The following is an 18,827-nucleotide window of genomic DNA, read 5'->3' as shown; positions in this document are numbered from 1 at the left end:
CTGGCCAACATTTATCCCTCAACCACCACCTAAAATTGATTATCTGGTCACTTACCTCATTGCTGTATGTGGAACTTTGCTGTTCACACATTGGCTGCTGCGTTTCCTACATTACAACAGTGACTACACTTCAAAAGTTCTTTATAGGCTGTAAAGCGCTTTGGGACGTCCTGAGGTCATGACAGAATCATAGAATCATAGAAGTTACAACATGGAAACAGGCCCTTCAACCCAACATGTCCATGTCGCCCAGTTTATACCACTAAGCTAGTCCCAATTTCCTGCACTTGGCCCATATCCCTCTATACCCATCTTACCCATGTAACTGTCCAAATGCGTTTTAAAAGACAAAATTGTACCCGCCTCTACTACTGCCTCTGGCAGCTCGTTCCAGACACTCACCACCCTTTGAGTGAAAAAATTGCCCCTCTGGACCCTTTTGTATCTCTCCCCTCTCACCTTAAATCTATGCCCCCTCATTATAGACTCCCCTACCTTTGGGAAAAGATTTTGACTATCTACCTTATCTATGCCCCTCATTATTTTATAGACTTCTATAAGATCACCCCTTAACCTCCTACTCTCCAGGGAAAAAAGTCCCAGTCTGTCTAACCTCTCCCTGTAAGTCAAACCATCAAGTCCCGGTAGCATCCTAGTAAATCTTTTCTGCACTCTTTCTAGTTTAATAATATCCTTTCTATAATAGGGTGACCAGAACTGTACACAGTACTCCAAGTGTGGCCTCACCAATGCCCTGTACAACTTCAACAAGACATCCCAACTCCTGCATTCAATGTTCTGACCAATGAAACCAAGCATGCCGAATGCCTTCTTCACCACCCTATCCACCTGTGACTCCACTTTCAAGGAGCTATGAACCTGTACTCCTAGATCTCTTTGTTCTATAACTCTCCCCAACGCCCTACCATTAACGGAGTAGGTCCTGGCCCGATTCGATCTACCAAAATGCATCACCTCACATTTATCTAAATTAAACTCCATCTGCCATTCATCGGCCCACTGGCCCAATTTATCAAGATCTCGTTGCAATCCTAGATAACCTTCTTCACTGTCCACAATGCTACCAATCTTGGTGTCATCTGCAAACTTACTAACCATGCCTCCTAAATTCTCATCCAAATCATTAATATAAATAACAAATAACAGCGGACCCAGCACCGATCCCTGAGGCACACCGCTGGACACAGGCCTCCAGTTTGAAAAACAACCCTCTACAACCACCCTCTGTCTTCAAGCCAATTTTGTATCCAATTGGCTACCTCACCTTGGATCCCATGAGATTTAACCTTATGTAACAACCTACCATGCGGTACCTTGTCAAAGGCTTTGCTGAAGTCCATGTAGACCACGTCTACTGCACAGCCCTCATCTATCTTCTTGGTTACCCCTTCAAAAAACTCAATCAAATTCGTGAGACATGATTTTCCTCTCACAAAACCATGCTGACTGTTCCTAATTAGTCCCTGCCTCTCCAAATGCCTGTAGATCCTGTCCCTCAGAATACCCTCTAACAACTTACCCACTACAGATGTCAGGCTCACCGGTCTGTAGTTCCCAGGCTTTTCCCTGCCGCCCTTCTTAAACAAAGGCACAACATTTGCTACCCTCCAATCTTCAGGCACCTCACCTGTAGCGGTGGATGATTCAAATATCTCTGCTAGGGGACCCGCAATTTCCTCCCTAACCTCCCATAACGTCCTGGGATACATTTCATCAGGTCCCGGAGATTTATCTACCTTGATGCGCATTAAGACTTCCAGCACCTCCCTCTCTGTAATATGTACACTCCTCAAGACATCACTATTTATTTCCCCAAGTTCCCTAACATCCATGCCTTTCTCAACCGTAAATACCGATGTGAAATATTCATTCAGGATCTCACCCATCTCTTGTGGTTCCGCACACAGATGACCTTGTTGATCCTTAAGAGGCCCTACTCTCTCCCTAGTTACTCTTTTGCCCTTTATGTATTTGTAGAAGCTCTTTGGATTCTCCTTTGCCTTATCTGCCAAAGCAATCTCATGTCCCCTTTTTGCCCTCCTGATTTCTCTCTTAACTCTACTCTGGCAATCTCTATACTCTTCAAGGGATCCACTTGATCCCAGCTGCCTATGCATGTCATATGCCTCCTTCTTCTTTTTGACTAGGGCCTCAATCTCCTGAGTCATCCAAGGTTCCCTACTTCTACCAGCCTTGCCCTTCACTTTATAAGGAATGTGCTTACCCTGAACCCTGGTTAACACACTTTTGAAAGCCTCCCACTTACCAGACGTCCCTTTGCCTGCCAACAGACTCTCCCAATCAACTTCTGAAAGTTCCTGTCTAATACCATCAAAATTGGCCTTTCCCCAATTTAGAATTTTAACTTTTGGGCCAGACCTATCATTCTCCATCGCTATCTTAAAACTAATGGAATTATGATCACTGGTCCCAAAGTGATCCCTCACTAACACTTCTGTCACCTGCCCTTCCTTATTTCCCAAGAGGAGGTCAAGTTTTGCCCCCTCTCTAGTCGGGCCATCCACATACTGAATGAGAAATTCCTCCTGAATACACTCAACAAATTTCTCTCCATCCAAGCCCCTAATGCTATGGCTGTCCCAGTCAATGTTGGGAAAGTTAAAGTCCCCTACTATTACCACCCTATTTTTCTTGCAGCTGTCTGTAATCTCCTTACATATTTGCTCCTCAATTTCCCGTTGACTATTTGGGGGTCTGTAGTACAATCCTATCAAAGTGATCTCTCCCTTCTTATTTTTCAGTTCTACCCATATAGACTCAGTGGGCGAACCCTCGGATATATCCCCTCTCACTACTGCCGTGATGTTCTCCCTAATCAAGAATGCAACTCCCCCTCCTCTCTTACCTCCTGCTCTATCTTTCCTATAGCATCTGTACCCTGGAACATTGAGCTGCCAGTCCTGCCCCTCCCTTAGCCATGTTTCAGTAATAGCTATAACATCCCAGTCCCATGTACCCATCCATGCCCTGAGTTCATCTGCCTTGCCCATCAGACTTCTTGCATTGAAATAAATGCAGTTTAATCTAGACTTCCCTTGGTCTTTGCCCTGCTTTCTCAGACCATCTGTCCGGTCATGTTCTGTACACTCTCCCTTACTGCCTTTTGTTTCTGTCACCACTTTATTTCCCACTGACTTCCTGCATCGGTTCCCATCCCCCTGCCACATTAGTTTAAACCTTCCCCAACAGCACTAGCAAACACTCCCCCTATATTATATTGCACTATATTAATGCAAATTGTTTCTTCTTTGCTGGAACTCTCAAATTTTCGAGGCCAAATGAGAAGTGTTTTCACGTCCTCCGTGAACTGATTGCTGTAGACTTTGGGCAAGCCTGAATCTAGCGGTCACATTGGTTTCTCCAGTCCCCCCCGTTCTACATGATCAGACAGCCGTTGGCCAGGGCTTCAATGGAAGTATTTTTGGACACCGTATTTATTTATTTAGTCCTCATGTTACATCTTTATTACAGTTACTGTAAGTTCTAATCACACTGTTACTAATGATTGGATTTACTTAAGAGAACCTGGTGATTTTGATGTTTTTCAACATTCTCTACTCACCAGAAGGTCTGGAGATCCCTGCGTTATAAAAGAATGCGCTTGATTTTTTGGCACCAAGGCCTGCACCAGTGGAATATCGTCGCTGATGCCCTGCAAGAAGACAGATCAGAGACGGATCAGGTTATGTGAATATTCCCACATTCTGTTATTAATACAGATCGTTTTTGGAGGGGCGTGAACTACATTGTGTCCAGTTTCATCCTTGGAGACTCAGACGGCAATTGCACCAAGCACCTCTGTTCCTATTGCTCTTCTCCTCCACCCGACTAGCAATCCTATCAACCTTTTTGCTGATGATTCCACTCTACATTCATCAACCTGCTCCAGATCCTCAGTGCACACGACCTCCATGCGGTGGCTGCGTACCTACATCTTCATCTCCTGCAAACCCTTCAATGGGACTAGAGAAGCTGGGATTGTTCTCCTTAGAGCAGAGCAGGTTAAAGGGGGATTTAACAGAGGTGTTCAAAATTGAGGGGATAAATAAATGAGAAATTGTTTCCACTGGCAGGAGGGTCGGTAACCAGAGGACACAGATTTAAGATAATTGACAAAAGAACCAGAGAGGAGATGAGGAGGAATCTTTTTATGCAGCGAGCTGTTATGATCTGGAATGCATTGCCTGAAAGGGTGGGAAGGAGTTTCAATAATAACTTTCAAGAGGGAATTGGATATATACTAGAAAAGGAAAAATTTGCAGGGCTACGGGGAAAGAGTGGGGGAGTCGGACTAATCGGATAGCTTTGAAAGAGTCGGTACAGGCACAATGGGCTGAACGGCCTCCTTCTGTGCTATATTTTTTTTATGAACTGCAAAAAAAAGCTGGGTAAAGCAGAGCGATGTTACTAGCCTCATACGATGGAAGCAGGGAAGGGTGTCCACATCCTTAAATATCTTTATCCCCTTGGACTGGGCAGGTCAATTACATAACCATTTACCTCAACAAAGAAGGGCTTGAGTTGGCCCAGGTGCTCAAAGACATTCGGTGTGTAGCTGTCGAATCGCGATAAACGTCTGGCAGAGTTCTCTGCAGAAAGACGTAGAGGATGTGGCTCCTGGAATGAAAGAATAAATAAATAAATAAATACATACATACATACAGGAATGAATAATTCTTTGTTGTTAAGAATGAGACTTCTCCATTCCCCCCCACCCCCATCAAGCTTTCTCTGCTTCTCTCATGAAGGTGCTGACTCGTGCTGAGGTAAATGGGCCATTCTCTGGTACCTTTCCCAAGTCACTATTCTTCGTGTGTTGCCTTAGACAGTAGGAGTATGGCAGGGTCTTCACCCTGAGGGATATCGCAGCCGAGTATCCATTTGCACCCCATGGAAACACATAGAGGCACACACAAACAAACACACGTATATATACATACTTTCCAGAGTCACTGGATTGTGAATGGGAGCGGGAATCCTGGCTGTTGGCTCATTGGGCTTGGGAGAGGAACAAAGAACAGTTGCAGTGCCCCTTCTATTGCCAAGGTTAAGGCTGGGCAATGAACCAGTGACCGTTGTAGACAGTATAGTTCAGCCATGCAATGGCTTTACCAATTGAAACCTCAGAGTAAGCAGTTCATTTAATGTGTCCCCACCCCCCCGGAGTGACAATTGACAATGCGACCAACCTGCATCATTGGTGATGTCACGATGACGACTGACACAGTGATCGGCTCTGCATTGTGCTATTGACATTGTGGTTTAAGGTTAGTGGTTAGTGTTAGAATTTAAGGTTAGGGTTAGGGGTTAGGGCTAGAAATCATTTTCTTTTTACTATTATTGACAATGCCGCTGTCACTTGATGTGTACTTTTTTTGTCACCCTCCCATTTCTCCATTACCGCCCCCTCTCCTCCATCCTGCACAAACCGCAGAGCCAAAGGTTGACAATTGCTCTCCCTAGCAATTCTGCTCTATTGCCAGTTGCTAGTGGATGCCACAAGGAAGAATGGAGGTCTCCCTGGAGGATGAGCCTGGCCTCCACCCATGGCACCCCCCTCGCAGCTCGGCTTAGACATTAGAAAAAACATCCCTTTCCGCACAAGATACTGGAAATGAATTGGCAAACTAAGTCACTTTAGATGAGTTAACAGTCAACTACATAGAGTAACTTATAGGCCAGATCAGGTAGGGGTGGCAGGTTTCCTTTTCCTGAAGGACATCAGTGAACCAGATGGATTTTTATATCAATCCAGCAGCTTTTAGCTTGTTCTGATATTGGAACTCAGGAAAGGTACATTGGCCTTGGAGGGATACAGGGCTGATTCACCAGGATGATCCTGGGCCTTAGACGGTTAAATTATGAGGACAGGTTGCATAAACTTGGCTTGAATTCTCTTGAGTTTAGAAGGTTGAGGGTTGATCTGATCATGGTATTTAAAATGATAAAGGGATTCAATAGGGTAGATTTCCTCTGGTGGGACAATCAAGAACAAGAGGGCTCAATCTTAAAATTAGAGCCAGGTCATTCAGGAGTGAAATCAGGAAGCACCTTTTCACACAAAGGGTCGCAGAAATCTAGAACTCGCTTCCCCAAAAGGCCGTGGATGTTGGGACAATTGGAGCTTTCAAGACTGGGATTGACAGATTTTTGTTAAATAAGGGTAATCAAGGGACATGGAGCAAAGGCAGGCAAATAGAGTTGAGGTACAGATCAGCCATGATCTAATTGAATGGCGGAACAGACTTGAGGGGCTGAATGGCCTACTCCTGTTCCTAGGCCCTTAAATTACCAGATTTCATGAATTCAATTTCATAATTTACCACGATAGAGTTTAAACTGACAAGCTCTGAGTTACTGGTCCAGTATCAGAAGCACTGCAGTACCATACCCAGCAACATGGGGACCAGACGCCCAGAGAAGGCAACTGGTTCACAGCGATGTTAGAATTGTTTTTGGGGAGGTAGGGAATGGAATTTAGTTTGCCAAAATTAAGGAATCAACAGATGAAGTGGGGGGTTGGAAATCCCATCATAAATGGACTCAGTATGGAGCAGGCTTGATGGGCTGAATGGCCTATTCTTGACCCAGAAGTTTTTATGTTCAAATTCAGGGCAATTATCCTGTAGCATCGACACTGGCTGTTTTTTTTTTAATTCATTCTTGGGATGTGTCGCAAGACCAGCATTTATTTCCATCCCTAGTTGCCCTGAGGAGAAGGTGGTGGTGGTAGGCCATCTTCTTGAAGGGTTTAATACACCTGAGCAGCTTCCCACTTCAGAGGGCAGTTAAGAGTAAACCATATTGACATGGAACTGGAGTCACAAGTGGCCAGGCCAGGTACAACAATCCGACAGCTTCATGGTCACTTTTACTGATACCTGCTTTTTATTTCCAGATTTTTTTTTTACACTGAATTCAAATTCTCAAATTGCCATGGTGGGATTTGAACTCTCATTATCTGGATTATTAATCCAGTACATAACCACTACACTACCGTACCCCTCGATTGCTGGATGAATAGGTTTTTAAAAAATTCATTGTTTTGCACTGAGCAAAATCCTGGGACTCCCTTCCTAACAGCACTGTGGGAGAATAGTCACCACACGGACTGCAGCAGTTCAAGAAGGCGGCTCACCACCACCTTCTCAAGGGCAATTAGGGATGGGGAATAAATGCTGGCCTCGCCAGCGACGCCCACATCCCATGAACGAATAAAAACAAAAAGCTATATAGACAATTTGAGTTTCCCGATTCACACAGACCAGGAAAGTCATAGGTTTGATCCCAATCCTACAGGGTTCCCGATTCTAGCCTCAGCTGGAAATTGCGTGGCTGCTGGGTGAAGACAGGAGCGGGTGTGATACGGTTGAATAGCCTTCCGATGCTCACAGATTCAAACACTGGCCGCTTGTGTGAGGTATTGGGAGGGCAGTTGCTGTGCATAGCTCTACAGACCAGCAGGAGTCAGGAAATAAGGAGAGAAAATTGGAAAAGAAAATGCAAGGGAGGAAATATACTAAAATGGATGGTGCTGGGGAAGAGAGGCTAATGACACAATTTAACTTTACCTTCAGGAGTTGGCATGGGGTTTGCCCGAAGTTACTGATGATCCCTTCTAAAGCCTTCCTTTCCGTCTCATCAGCGATCGCATCCAGATCCACCGCACCTGTGCAGCAAGGACTTAATTAATACCGGAGGCAGTGTTGAGCAATACAACCCCAATTCTACAACACTGCTGAGGTTCAACTAGACCTTGATTGAGGAATGTAGGTGCAGGGCCATGTCCACAGAACAAGAGGTCACAAAGACTGTTGAATTGGGAAATGAGGAGTTAGAATAGGAGCTGTGCGATGAGTCTTGGCGGACAAGTACGACAATGGCAGATGCTGTATTATTGGGTGCAGAAACCGTCACACATCCAATGGGCTCAGCACATCCCTTCCCTATCTCTGTAACTACCTCCAGCCCGACAATGACCCCTGCCCAAACTCTTAATTTCTTTGACTCCGACCTCTTGTGCAACTCCTTCCTTTCATCCCACCGTCAGCCTTCAGCCACCTAAGCCCCACTGTCTGCAATTCCTCCCTGAACCTTTCCGACTCCCTCTCCCCTCCTTTAAAAACCTCCTCAATAAACCCACCGTTTTTGACCAAGCTTTTGGTCATCCCTCCTAATCTCTCCTTCTTCGGCTCACCATCCAAAAAAAAATGACTTGTATTTATATAGCGCCTTTCACAACCTCAGGACGTCCCAAAGTGCTTTACAGGCAATTAAATACTCTTGAAGTATAGTCAATGTTGTAATGTCGGGAAACGCAGCAGCTAATTTGCACACAGCAAGATCTCACAAACAGCAATGTGATAGTGACCTGATAATCTGTTTTAATGGTGTTGGTTGAGGGATAAATATTGGCCAGGTACCAGGGAGAACACCCCTGCTCTTTTTCAAAATAGTGCATTTTACATCCACCTGAGAGGACAGATAAGGCCTCAGTTTAACATGTCATCTGAAAAACAGCACAGCACTCTCCCAAGTACTGCACTGAAGTGTCATCCTAAACTATACACTCAAGTTTTTTGGAGTGAGACTTGAACCCACAAACTTTCTGGCTCAGAGGCAAGAGTGCTACCACTGAGCCACAGCTGACACCTATAAAAACAACATGACATGAAAGACTGTGATTATTATTTACTCCAAATGTGTCTAGGGTGCGATTTTATTGATTTTATTTTACCTACAAAGAATTTCCTCTCAGGCTATTTGATTCTTTTTCTGACCTTCATGCAATTTTCTTGGAGTAGGGTTTCTTCAGCAAAAAAAATTAATTCCACCAATTTCGAAAAGCAAACGTTTCTTCTTGTTTCCCACATACCTGCACTTTTTCGCCCTACCCCGCATTCCAACTGTTCCGAAAATCCTAAAGGAAGATTTTAATGAATGACTCTGCCAGCAGGGAGCCTCATCCATTGGGAGAACATGTTGAAAAATTGTTGAGGTGCTGTGTATGATTTTCCGTCCAATAATTTCAATAGATGGAAAATCAAGGTGCATGATACCAGGGATGAGTTATGTGGAGAGACTAGAGAAACAGGGATTGTTCTCCTTAGAGTAGAGAAAGTTAAGGGGAGATTTAATAGAGGTGTTCAAAATTCTGAGGGAATTTGATAGAGTAAATAAGGAGAAACTTTTTCCATTGGCAGGTGGGTCAGTAACCAAAGGACACAGATTTAAAATAATTGGCAAAAGATCCAGAAGGGAGAGATGAGGAGAATTTTTTTTACGCGGTGAGTTGTTATGATCTGGAATGCACTGCCTGAAAGGAAGCAGATTCAATAGTAACTTTCAAAAGGGAATTGGATATATACAAGAAAAGGAAAAATTTGCAGGGCCATGGAGAAAGAGCAGGGGAATGGGACTAATTGCATAGCTCTTTCAAAGTGCCAACACAGGCACAAAGGGCTATGATTCTATTTGCTACTCGTTGGTGAGGCTGCCAGTCAGGAGTGCACATTAATAATATTGGCCCTCAGTATGAGCATGCTGAAGTGTAATACTTTACTCTTTTACACACTCAGACTCACAGAGAACATACCGATGGTATGCTCACAACATTTTTCAACTGGGTAAGTTCAATGTTGTCTCCAACTTCCATCAAAACTGTGACTATTTCAACCAGCTCTGATTAATCCCAAAATCTGACAGGTTCAAAACAAACTCCAAAAGATTACAGTGAATTTTTTTTCAACCGTGAAAGCGGAAGAAACAGAGCTGTTTGTAGAGAGTAACTTCCGGCACTCTGACGTGCCCCTTTTTATAACTGAACGCTCAAACTGCGTGTCTGTCACCTGCGCGATTGCCTTACCCTCGTAGGTGCAGTAATAGAAGACATTCAACGCCTCAACGGCTGCAGGCCCCCTCTGCTTGTAGCCGAAGATTAGGTCGATCCAATCGTGGAGGTGCATGGAGACGTGTTCTGATTCCTGCGTGATATGAACAATAAAAAGTAGACATTAACTAATTGGAGACAAATGAGGAAGGTGCAGTGCAAAGTGGATAAAAGGGTCAGGATGGACACCGGTGGGCTGGGGGTCAACTGGGCTACCATGAGTCCTGGGAAGACACTTTTCACAGGTCGGAGAACATCAACAGATGGTTTATATATAGGGTAACTGATACCCGGGAATGAGGTACAGACTGGAATCTAATCGAGGGGTTCAGATGGTTTACATATAGAATAATGGATACTTAGGGGAAAGTATTCTTGAAGGATGAGATGATACACACAGGTGTTACTGGCTTGCAATCTGTACATTTGGTGCATTCATCCACTATGTCACTAGGGATAATTGCAGAAACCTCCATCCGGAGGAGAAACAGCTGCTGGGATTTGGGAGGCGCCAAGCAGTTCTCTGCAGGGCTGGAGGTCAAAACACAACAGAGGTCACACCTCTCATGTCTGATTTTACAGTGGGATTGGTGAAGGGCCAGAAGGATGCGGCCAGGGTGTGCAGGTGGGTGGGTAATAGGGCTAAAGACCCATGACAGAGAAGTGGAGACCTCCAAAACATTTTCACCATAAACTTTTGCTTGATAACGCTCCTGTGAAGCGCCTTGGGATGTTTTACTACGTTACAGGCTGAATACAGGAAGTACAGAGGCGATCTTAAAAAAAGGAATGAGGGGCAAAGAGAGAGTATGAGAACAGATTAGCGGCTGATATAAAAGGGAACCCAAAAGTCTTTTATAAACATATAAATAGTAAAATTTGATAGAAGTGTTCAAAATCATGAAGGGTTTAGATAAAGTAAATAAAGAGAAACTGTTCCCATTGGCGGAAGGGTCGAGAACCAGAGGACACAGATTTAAGATGATTGGCAAAAGAACCAAAGTCGACATGAGGAAAAACTTTTTTACACAGCGAGTAGTAATGATCTGGAATGCGCTGCCTGAAAGGGTGGTGGAAGCAGATTCAATCGTAGCTTTCAAAAAAGAATTGGATAAATACTTGAAGGGTGAAAATTTGCAGGGCTACGGGCAAAGAGCGGGGGAATGGGACTAACTGGGTTGGGCTCGATGGGCCGAATGGCCTCCTTTTTCTAGACTTGCAAAACGGCATCTCACTGCCCACTCGGGATCTTGGGAAGTGTCCATGGGAAGAAAATTCAGGGGCTGACGACAAATTATAAGTGAAGAGATTTTTATTTCCTCTTTTCCTTTTAGTTACCAGTGCTTTTTTGTGCTTGTAAACAAAATCCTCAGGAGATCTTGCCCATTTTGGAAGAACAACATCAGCCACGTTTTCGCTGGTCATCTGCAGGCAACCGAGATCGAACCCTAGAGACAGAGACAGAGAGGGGGGGGGAAAGAGACAGAGGCAGAGAGGGGGGGAGAGAGACAGAGACAGAGAGGGGGGGGGGGAGAGCGACAGAGACAGAGAGGGGGGAGAGAGACAGAGACAGAGACAGAGAGGGGGAGACAGAGACAGAGACAGAGAGGGGGAGACAGAGACAGAGACAGAGAGGGGGGAGAGAGACAGAGACAGAGACAGAGAGGGGGGAGACAGAGACAGAGACAGAGAGGGGGGAGAGAGACAGAGACAGAGACAGAGAGGGGGGAGAGAGACAGAGACAGAGAGGGGGGGAGACAGAGACAGAGAGGGGGGGGAGACAGAGACAGAGACAGAGAGGGGGGGGAGACAGAGACAGAGAGGGGGGGAGACAGAGACAGAGAGGGGGGAGACAGAGACAGAGAGGGGGGGGAGACAGAGACAGAGACAGAGAGGGGGGGGAGACAGAGACAGAGACAGAGAGGGGGGGGAGACAGAGACAGAGAGGGGGGGGAGACAGAGACAGAGACAGAGAGGGGGGGAGACAGAGACAGAGAGGGGGGGAGACAGAGACAGAGAGGGGGGGAGACAGAGACAGAGAGGGGGGGAGACAGAGACAGAGAGGGGGGGAGACAGAGACAGAGAGGGGGGGAGACAGAGACAGAGAGGGGGGGAGACAGAGACAGAGAGGGGGGGAGACAGAGACAGAGAGGGGGGGGGAGACAGAGACAGAGAGGGGTGGGGAGACAGAGACAGAGAGGGGGGGGGAGACAGAGACAGAGAGGGGGGGGGAGACAGAGACAGAGAGGGGGGGGGAGACAGAGACAGAGAGGGGGGGGGAGACAGAGACAGACGGAGAGAGAGAGAGGGAAAGATGGAGAGAGAGAGAGGGAAAGACGGAGAGAGAGAGAGAGGGAAAGACGGAGAGAGAGAGAGAGGGAAAGACGGAGAGAGAGAGAGGGAAAGACGGAGAGAGAGAGAGAGGGAAAGACGGAGAGAGAGAGAGGGAAAGACGGAGAGAGAGAGAGAGAGGGAAAGGCAGAGAAAAAAAACAAAATTAAAATTATATTTGATCAACGATTTCATCCTTGTTATTTCTCTCATAAACTCACTGACTGATGCTGCAATTTGGAGCAATGGGAAATGGCCCCACGCCTCCTCCATACTCATGGATGGCTTGGCAGGGACCCAGAGAACTTTCCAATACCGTTCTAAAGTGGCTAATGTTCACATGACCATAGATCGTGTCATCAGGCTATTTGACTGTAGAGGGCATCATGGCCAATTTCAATTTTGCCCGACATGTACACAGGCGCACTTTCCAACAACACTAATTAGATAGCAATCAGGAGCAGGAATCTGGATGGGGTTTTCCCCTTGGTTGTGCAGGGGATGCTGAGGCCAGTTGTAATGCTGACCCATCACTAGTCTCTAGCCTTCTGATTTCTGTGGCTCAATGCCACCACCCAGTGAGCCATCGGACCACTCTTTCCTGTTTACTTTCAGTCATGTCAGCCATGGCTCAGTAGAAGCACGCTTGCCTCTGAGTCAGGAGGTCGTGGCTTCAGAGTCCCACTCCAGGGACTTGAACACATAATTCAGGCTGACACTTCAGTGCAGTACTGAGGGAGTATACTGCACTGTCAGATATGCCGCCTTTTGGATGAGACTTTAAACCGTGGCCCCTTGTATCCTCTCAGTTAGATATAACAGATGCCATGGCACTTTTCAAAGATCCCAGGTGTCCTGGCCAACATTTATCCCTCAACCTACATCACTAAAACAGATTGGGCGCTAAATTGCGCCATGTAGCGCCCGTTGTTTTGGCACTACATGGCCTCTCCGACATCCAAGATGGCGTCTTGGATGCGCACACATGTTTCCTGCGTGACGTGCGCCAGACGCATCTTAGTATAGGAGTTTGCGCAGGCGCAGATAACTAATGCTGGAATCATGTAAAATAGGGAAAAAATGGCTTCAATTAGTGTGCAACGCTGATTTAAAGTGATAGACACCATTTTGGGACTTAACACTCAACTCAACGCACAGACTTAACCCCGACCATCTGAACTTGTCTTAGTGTGTCTGGAGGACCCCCCCACTGGCGCTATTTAAAGGGACCATGCAGGATTTACAAGTTAGTGGCTGGATTATTGCCTCTGGCTGCTGAGACATTTGTAACTGTTTTTGGAGGTCTCCTAGGCTTCAATACTAGGACGCAGGGACATAGCCTAACATTTACAGCCAGGACGTGCAGGAGTGAAGTTAAGAAATGCTTCTACACGCAAAGGGTGGGAGACGTTTGAAACGTTCTTCTGCGGACGGCAGTTGATGCTAGCTTAATTGTGAATGTTAAATCTGAGATTGATAGATTTCTGTGAACCAAGGGTATTAAGGGATATGGGGCTAAGACGGGTATATGGAGTTAGGTCACAGGTCCCCCATGATCTCACTGAATGGTGGAACGGGCTCCAGGGGCTAAATGCCACAGCCACTTGCTGCCTCTTGATATGCGCCACCTTCTCCTGCAAGAAAGCGGGACATGTGTCTGGGTGATGGGCCTGTCATGGTTGAATAGCTGCCAGCGTGTATGGCCTGTGAGTTATGGGTGGGCGGCTTGCAACAGTGGTAATGTGTAAGGGTGAGAGGAAGCATCTGATTGGAAGAGTTGAGTACTGATGGAAAGAGTTTATCGGTATGTGGGAGATGGGGGGTGTAGTGTGTGGTGCAGTTGGTCGGAGACGCCACTTGACAGTTGACCTCACTCACCTTGACCACTCATGTCAAAGTATTGAACTTCTTCCTGCACTGCATCCATGTTCATGATGCTATGCGCCTGGCATGGACTTTGTCCCCTGCTGCCTCCCACTGCCTTCTGAGTATATGTCTGGAGGGCCTCTTGACCCCACCCCCCTGTGGATATAGGATGTCCCTCCTGTCCACCTCTTGCTAAGGTCTCTAGTGCATCAGCAGAGAACCTTGGTGCATGCACTCTCACAGGCCCAGTACCAACTCAGATCGGTAGATTGGTGAAGTCTGGTGTGCAGATTGGAGGATGTGGGATTTAGTAGTGCGCAACCTTTATTCAATATTTTAACATAACTCATCAGTGTGTAAATATAGGGATGGGATCTGCATCTGTGTTTTACATGTGTGGTGTCTGATCTCTGTTCAGACTCCAGACAGACAGTAGTCTGTTATTTTCAGCAAATAACAGGTACCAGCTACCTTTAAAAGATTTCCAAGAAACATCCTCCCTTTAAGAGATTGAGCTCCCTCTGGTGGTGGAAAGTGCAAATTGCATTGATTCCACGTGCAAGGCCTGGAAAGGAACATTGATTGCAGGTAAGTGCTCCCCTGGGTCCAAACTTGCGTCCTGCCTGCGTAGGGTCCGTCAGGCGCGGGGTGGTAGCGTGAACACCCGAAACGGACCCTTATCCGATTTTTCTCCCAGCATCTGGTCATTCATCTCATTGCTGTTTGTAGGACCTTGCTCTGCGCAATTTGGCTGCTGCGTTTTCCGACATTACAACAGTGACTGCACTTCAAAAGTACTTTGGGACATCCTGAGATCATGAAAGGTGCTATGTAACTGCAAGATCATTCTTTCTAATGTGTTTCTTGTCTAATATTTCAATGTTTAAGATGACGAACTCCTATGATTCAGCTTAATGACCTTCAAAACACGAAAGCTAAAGAGTGACAGCTCTGCCTACCGTTCTGGTTCTCCAGAAATTCCGGGAAGTAGAAGAATTCTGGGGTTAGCTCCTTCACATCGACGGGATTGTCTATCCGGACCTGCCAGGCTGCAGGGACCGAGTGGAACTGACGGTCTGCACAGTCAAACCTGCGGGGCACAAACGTTTAACAGCGTAGGAACATGACATGGTGACAGTGGGCAGGTGGGACGGATCTCACTGTGCTCACCTTCGAAAGTGGCACCACATGTAATTAAACTTTTTTCGCAGAGGTTGGGAAGTTTTGAGCTCCAGGGCTGATTCCCCGATTGGCAATTCCAGGTCACGGTTGGCACTCAGAAGGTATGCAAAGTCGAGAAATTAGGACCCGCAACATCTGATTAATAGAAAGTCAGGGTCTCCAGGCCCCTGATGTCCCAAGCATCACCCACTACGAGCGCCAACCCTAGCCGATAGGATCCGGGCAGGGAATTAGTCCTTACGTAATCTTCATGTTGATTACATCAAGTGCAGGTGAAATACAGATGCATTTTTTAATTTTCTGTTCAAAATTTGTGCTCACCAAGGTGAAGGCTGATAATAGTATGAATGGAACACTTCCCATTTTGGGCATCTTGCATCAGCATCAAACTCTCCTAGAGCAGGTACTCAGTCCCATTAAACACTCCCAGGGCAGGTACAGCACGGGTTAGATACAGAATGAAGCTCCCTCTGCACTGTCCCATTAAACACTCCCAGGGCAGGTACAGTGTGGGTAAGATACGGAGTAAAGCTCCCTCTACACTGTCCCTTCAAACACTCCCAGGATAGGTACAGCACGGGTTGCCGGCCAGGCTAAGGTCAGTTAACAATCACGTTGATTGAGCCCTGTGGCCTTCCCACTCCATATGGGTCAGTTCCACATCACTGAGGTATCTAGCTGACTAATGGGATGTGTGTGAAGGCAGTTGAGTTTACATTGGAGATGAAAAACATAGTATGCCTTCCAAGCTAAGGACCTCTCAAGGTGAGGCACTAAATTGGTGGCAATTTAGGAGTAGCTTTATTCTCCCAGACCCAGGCCCACTAGGAGCCAGTTTGAGACTGCTCAAACTTATATCACAGCAGACGCTTACAGACACTAGATAGAGGAGATTTTCATAGGAACATTACGAACAGGAGGGGGCCCTTCAGTCACTCAAGCCTGCGCCGCCATTTAATTAGATCGTGGCTGATCTGCACCTCAACTCCATTTTCCCGCCTTTGCTCCATATCCCGATACCCTTACCTAGCAGAAATCTATCGATCTATCTCAGTCTTGAAAGCTCCAATTGACCCAGCATCCACAGCCTTTTGGGAGAGAGTTCTAGATTTCCACTTGTGTGAAAAAGTGCTTCCTGATTTCACTCCTGAATGGCCTTGCTCTAATTTTAAGATTATGTCCCCCAACAGAGGATATAATTTCTCCGTGTTTACCCTATCAAATCCTTTTAATATTTTAAGCATCTCGATCTGATCATCCCATTGGTCAGGCTATATTTGAGTCCAGATCCCAGAATCTACTGTAACACTAGGTCTTGCTTAATGCAACACTGTACCAATCTGCCCCCCCGCCCCAGCGTCAAGGTGAAGTTCCTCCATCTCACTGACACTCAGTGCTCACCTGCCACTCTGTAGTTGGATGTGCAGAGTAGTGAAAGGTTCTGTCCGGATCATATAGTGCATGACTCCAGCTGCATTGGAGTAGTGTGTACCATAGTGGAATTTATCAATGTCTCCCATGGGATCTTCAAAACTCTCATATCTGGGTGAAGAAGCAGGAGTTAGATCACAGACACTTCCTGTCTACTGTTTAACACACCTCAGTCCATGTAAACATAAGCTTAATCCAGAAGCACGAAATTCCCAAGAACCAATCACTATTCACCATTGTCCAGAATTATCAGGGAGCATATTCCTTCCCTTTCACTCATAGGAACAGAAGGAGGCCATTCAGCCCCTTGAGACTGTTCCGCCATTCAGTTAGATCATGGCTGATCTGTACCTCATCTCCATTTACCCGCCTTTGCTCCATATCCCTTGATATCCTTACCCAACAAAAAACTATCGCTCTCAGTCTTGGAAGCTCTTTAATGACCCAACATCCACAGCCTTTGGGCGGGGGGGAGGAGGCGGGGTGAGAAGAGTTCCAGATTTCCACTACCCTCCATGTGAAAAAGTGCTTCCTGTTTTCACTCCTGAATGGCCTAGCTCTAATTTTAAGATTGTGCTGGATTCCCCCACCGGAAGAAATAATTTCTCTGTATCTACCCTATTGAATCTCTTAATCATTTTAAAGACCTCAATTAGATCATCCCTCAACCTTCTAAACTGTAGGGAATACAAACCAAGAAATGCTTAACGTCCAAGTCGTAAAGACAGGCATCTACCCCACGGTGTCCAAATGTCAGTGACATTTTTTTCCTCTTTCAGGTTTTCTTCTTTTCCTGAAGGTGTCGACTTTCGCTTGTTTCAGGTACTTTGGGCACCAGCAGCCCTCGGATACCTCACCCAAATGAACAGTCTTTATCTATGAACTTCAAAGGTGCAGGCTATTTGACCATGTAGGGCATCACCCCCGAGCCTGGTTCTGTCCTCACCTGATGTCCACAGACATACACTTTTTAGCAGGGGTCACTGAATAGCAATCAGGTGTTAACACTTTGGCTGGATTTCCAAACCCCCACACCCCCGATGACTCAGCAACATAATAGTCGGGGGCATGAGCCACTGTGGGGGAGAATTCGTACACCTGTTTAACAGGCAAAGAACGGCCCGGCCTAAACAAAAAAAACCAGGAAACACTCTCCATTGACTTACTTCTCCTTCACGTCCTTTGCGTGCTTATCATTCACCACGCCAATCGGTCGCGAGAGATCCCGGAAGGCACTTGGGTTGTTCACATCCAGTTCCTCGGATGTGAAATCACAGATGATCCACGGGAACTGAGTTAAATAAAATAAAATTCAGCAATGAAAACAAAGCTTTCATCTCTTCCACCTCCCTCTGCTAGATTCTGACTTTATTATATGCAAAATAATGACCACATTAATTCTACAAAAAAAACTGTTGGCTGCTTCTATCTGTATGTGAAATGTACTTTGAGCAGTCTGGGGCCCAGTTCCTCGTGGCCACGCTTCTACAGCACTAAACTGCCCACAATTTGACACAAAGTGCAAATCTCATTCAGAGAGTCCAGAGAAATGGGATACAGAACTTGGAGTGTTTTGTTGGGACAGTGTAGGGGGAGGTTTACTTTGTATCTAACCCAAGTTGTACTTGCCCTGCAAGTTTTCGATACTTATATTGGTGAATTTTCCATCCTTTTGATTGCTCATGACATTGTGGAGGAAGATTTAAAGAGTTCCAGGACCTGATAAGAGTTGTCTGTGTTTCAGCTGGGACATGAAGACCATTGGGGGCTGAAGGGAAAGGGGCACAGAGACTCCTCCCTCCCTCAGGAATTAGAAGGATACACTTACCACTGGGTACTGAGACAGATCATTGTAGGTTCTCCCTGCGATGGTGTTGAGTTGCATCAAGTATTCGAAGTTGGAGATCTCTCTCTGAACCCATTTCTAAAAGAGAATATCAGCAACAATCACACAATCAGCAAAGAAAAATAAAGTCACGGGGAGCAGCCTCTTCACAGTGAAGGTGGCAGCGTAAAGTACAAAAGCAAGGAAGTTTTACTAAACCTTTAGAAATCAGCTGAAGTACTGTGTCCAATTCTGGGCACC

The 18,827-nt window shown here is 46.1% G+C and overlaps 1 protein-coding gene across 1 annotated transcript in view; it reads right to left on the bottom strand.

Moving 5' to 3' along the window:
- The window catches only part of nbeal2 (neurobeachin-like 2), a 257,591-nt gene that overhangs the window by 21,188 nt on the left and 217,576 nt on the right, over positions 1 to 18,827 (bottom strand). The window contains exons 39-47 of the mRNA XM_067978873.1: positions 18,570 to 18,665; positions 17,908 to 18,032; positions 16,712 to 16,852; positions 15,088 to 15,218; positions 11,270 to 11,379; positions 9,908 to 10,025; positions 7,614 to 7,711; positions 4,543 to 4,659; positions 3,605 to 3,694 (exon numbers count right to left, since the gene is read on the bottom strand). Coding sequence (XP_067834974.1) covers positions 3,605 to 3,694; positions 4,543 to 4,659; positions 7,614 to 7,711; positions 9,908 to 10,025; positions 11,270 to 11,379; positions 15,088 to 15,218; positions 16,712 to 16,852; positions 17,908 to 18,032; positions 18,570 to 18,665 — 1,026 coding nt within the window. The remainder of the gene's footprint in view (positions 1 to 3,604; positions 3,695 to 4,542; positions 4,660 to 7,613; positions 7,712 to 9,907; positions 10,026 to 11,269; positions 11,380 to 15,087; positions 15,219 to 16,711; positions 16,853 to 17,907; positions 18,033 to 18,569; positions 18,666 to 18,827) is intronic.

This window comes from Heptranchias perlo, chromosome 3 (assembly GCF_035084215.1).
Source record: "Heptranchias perlo isolate sHepPer1 chromosome 3, sHepPer1.hap1, whole genome shotgun sequence".
In the NCBI taxonomy this organism is placed as follows: Eukaryota; Metazoa; Chordata; class Chondrichthyes; order Hexanchiformes; family Hexanchidae; genus Heptranchias; species Heptranchias perlo.
Note: the sequence above shows the minus strand (reverse complement) of the source record. Positions and strands in the feature narration are given on the sequence as shown.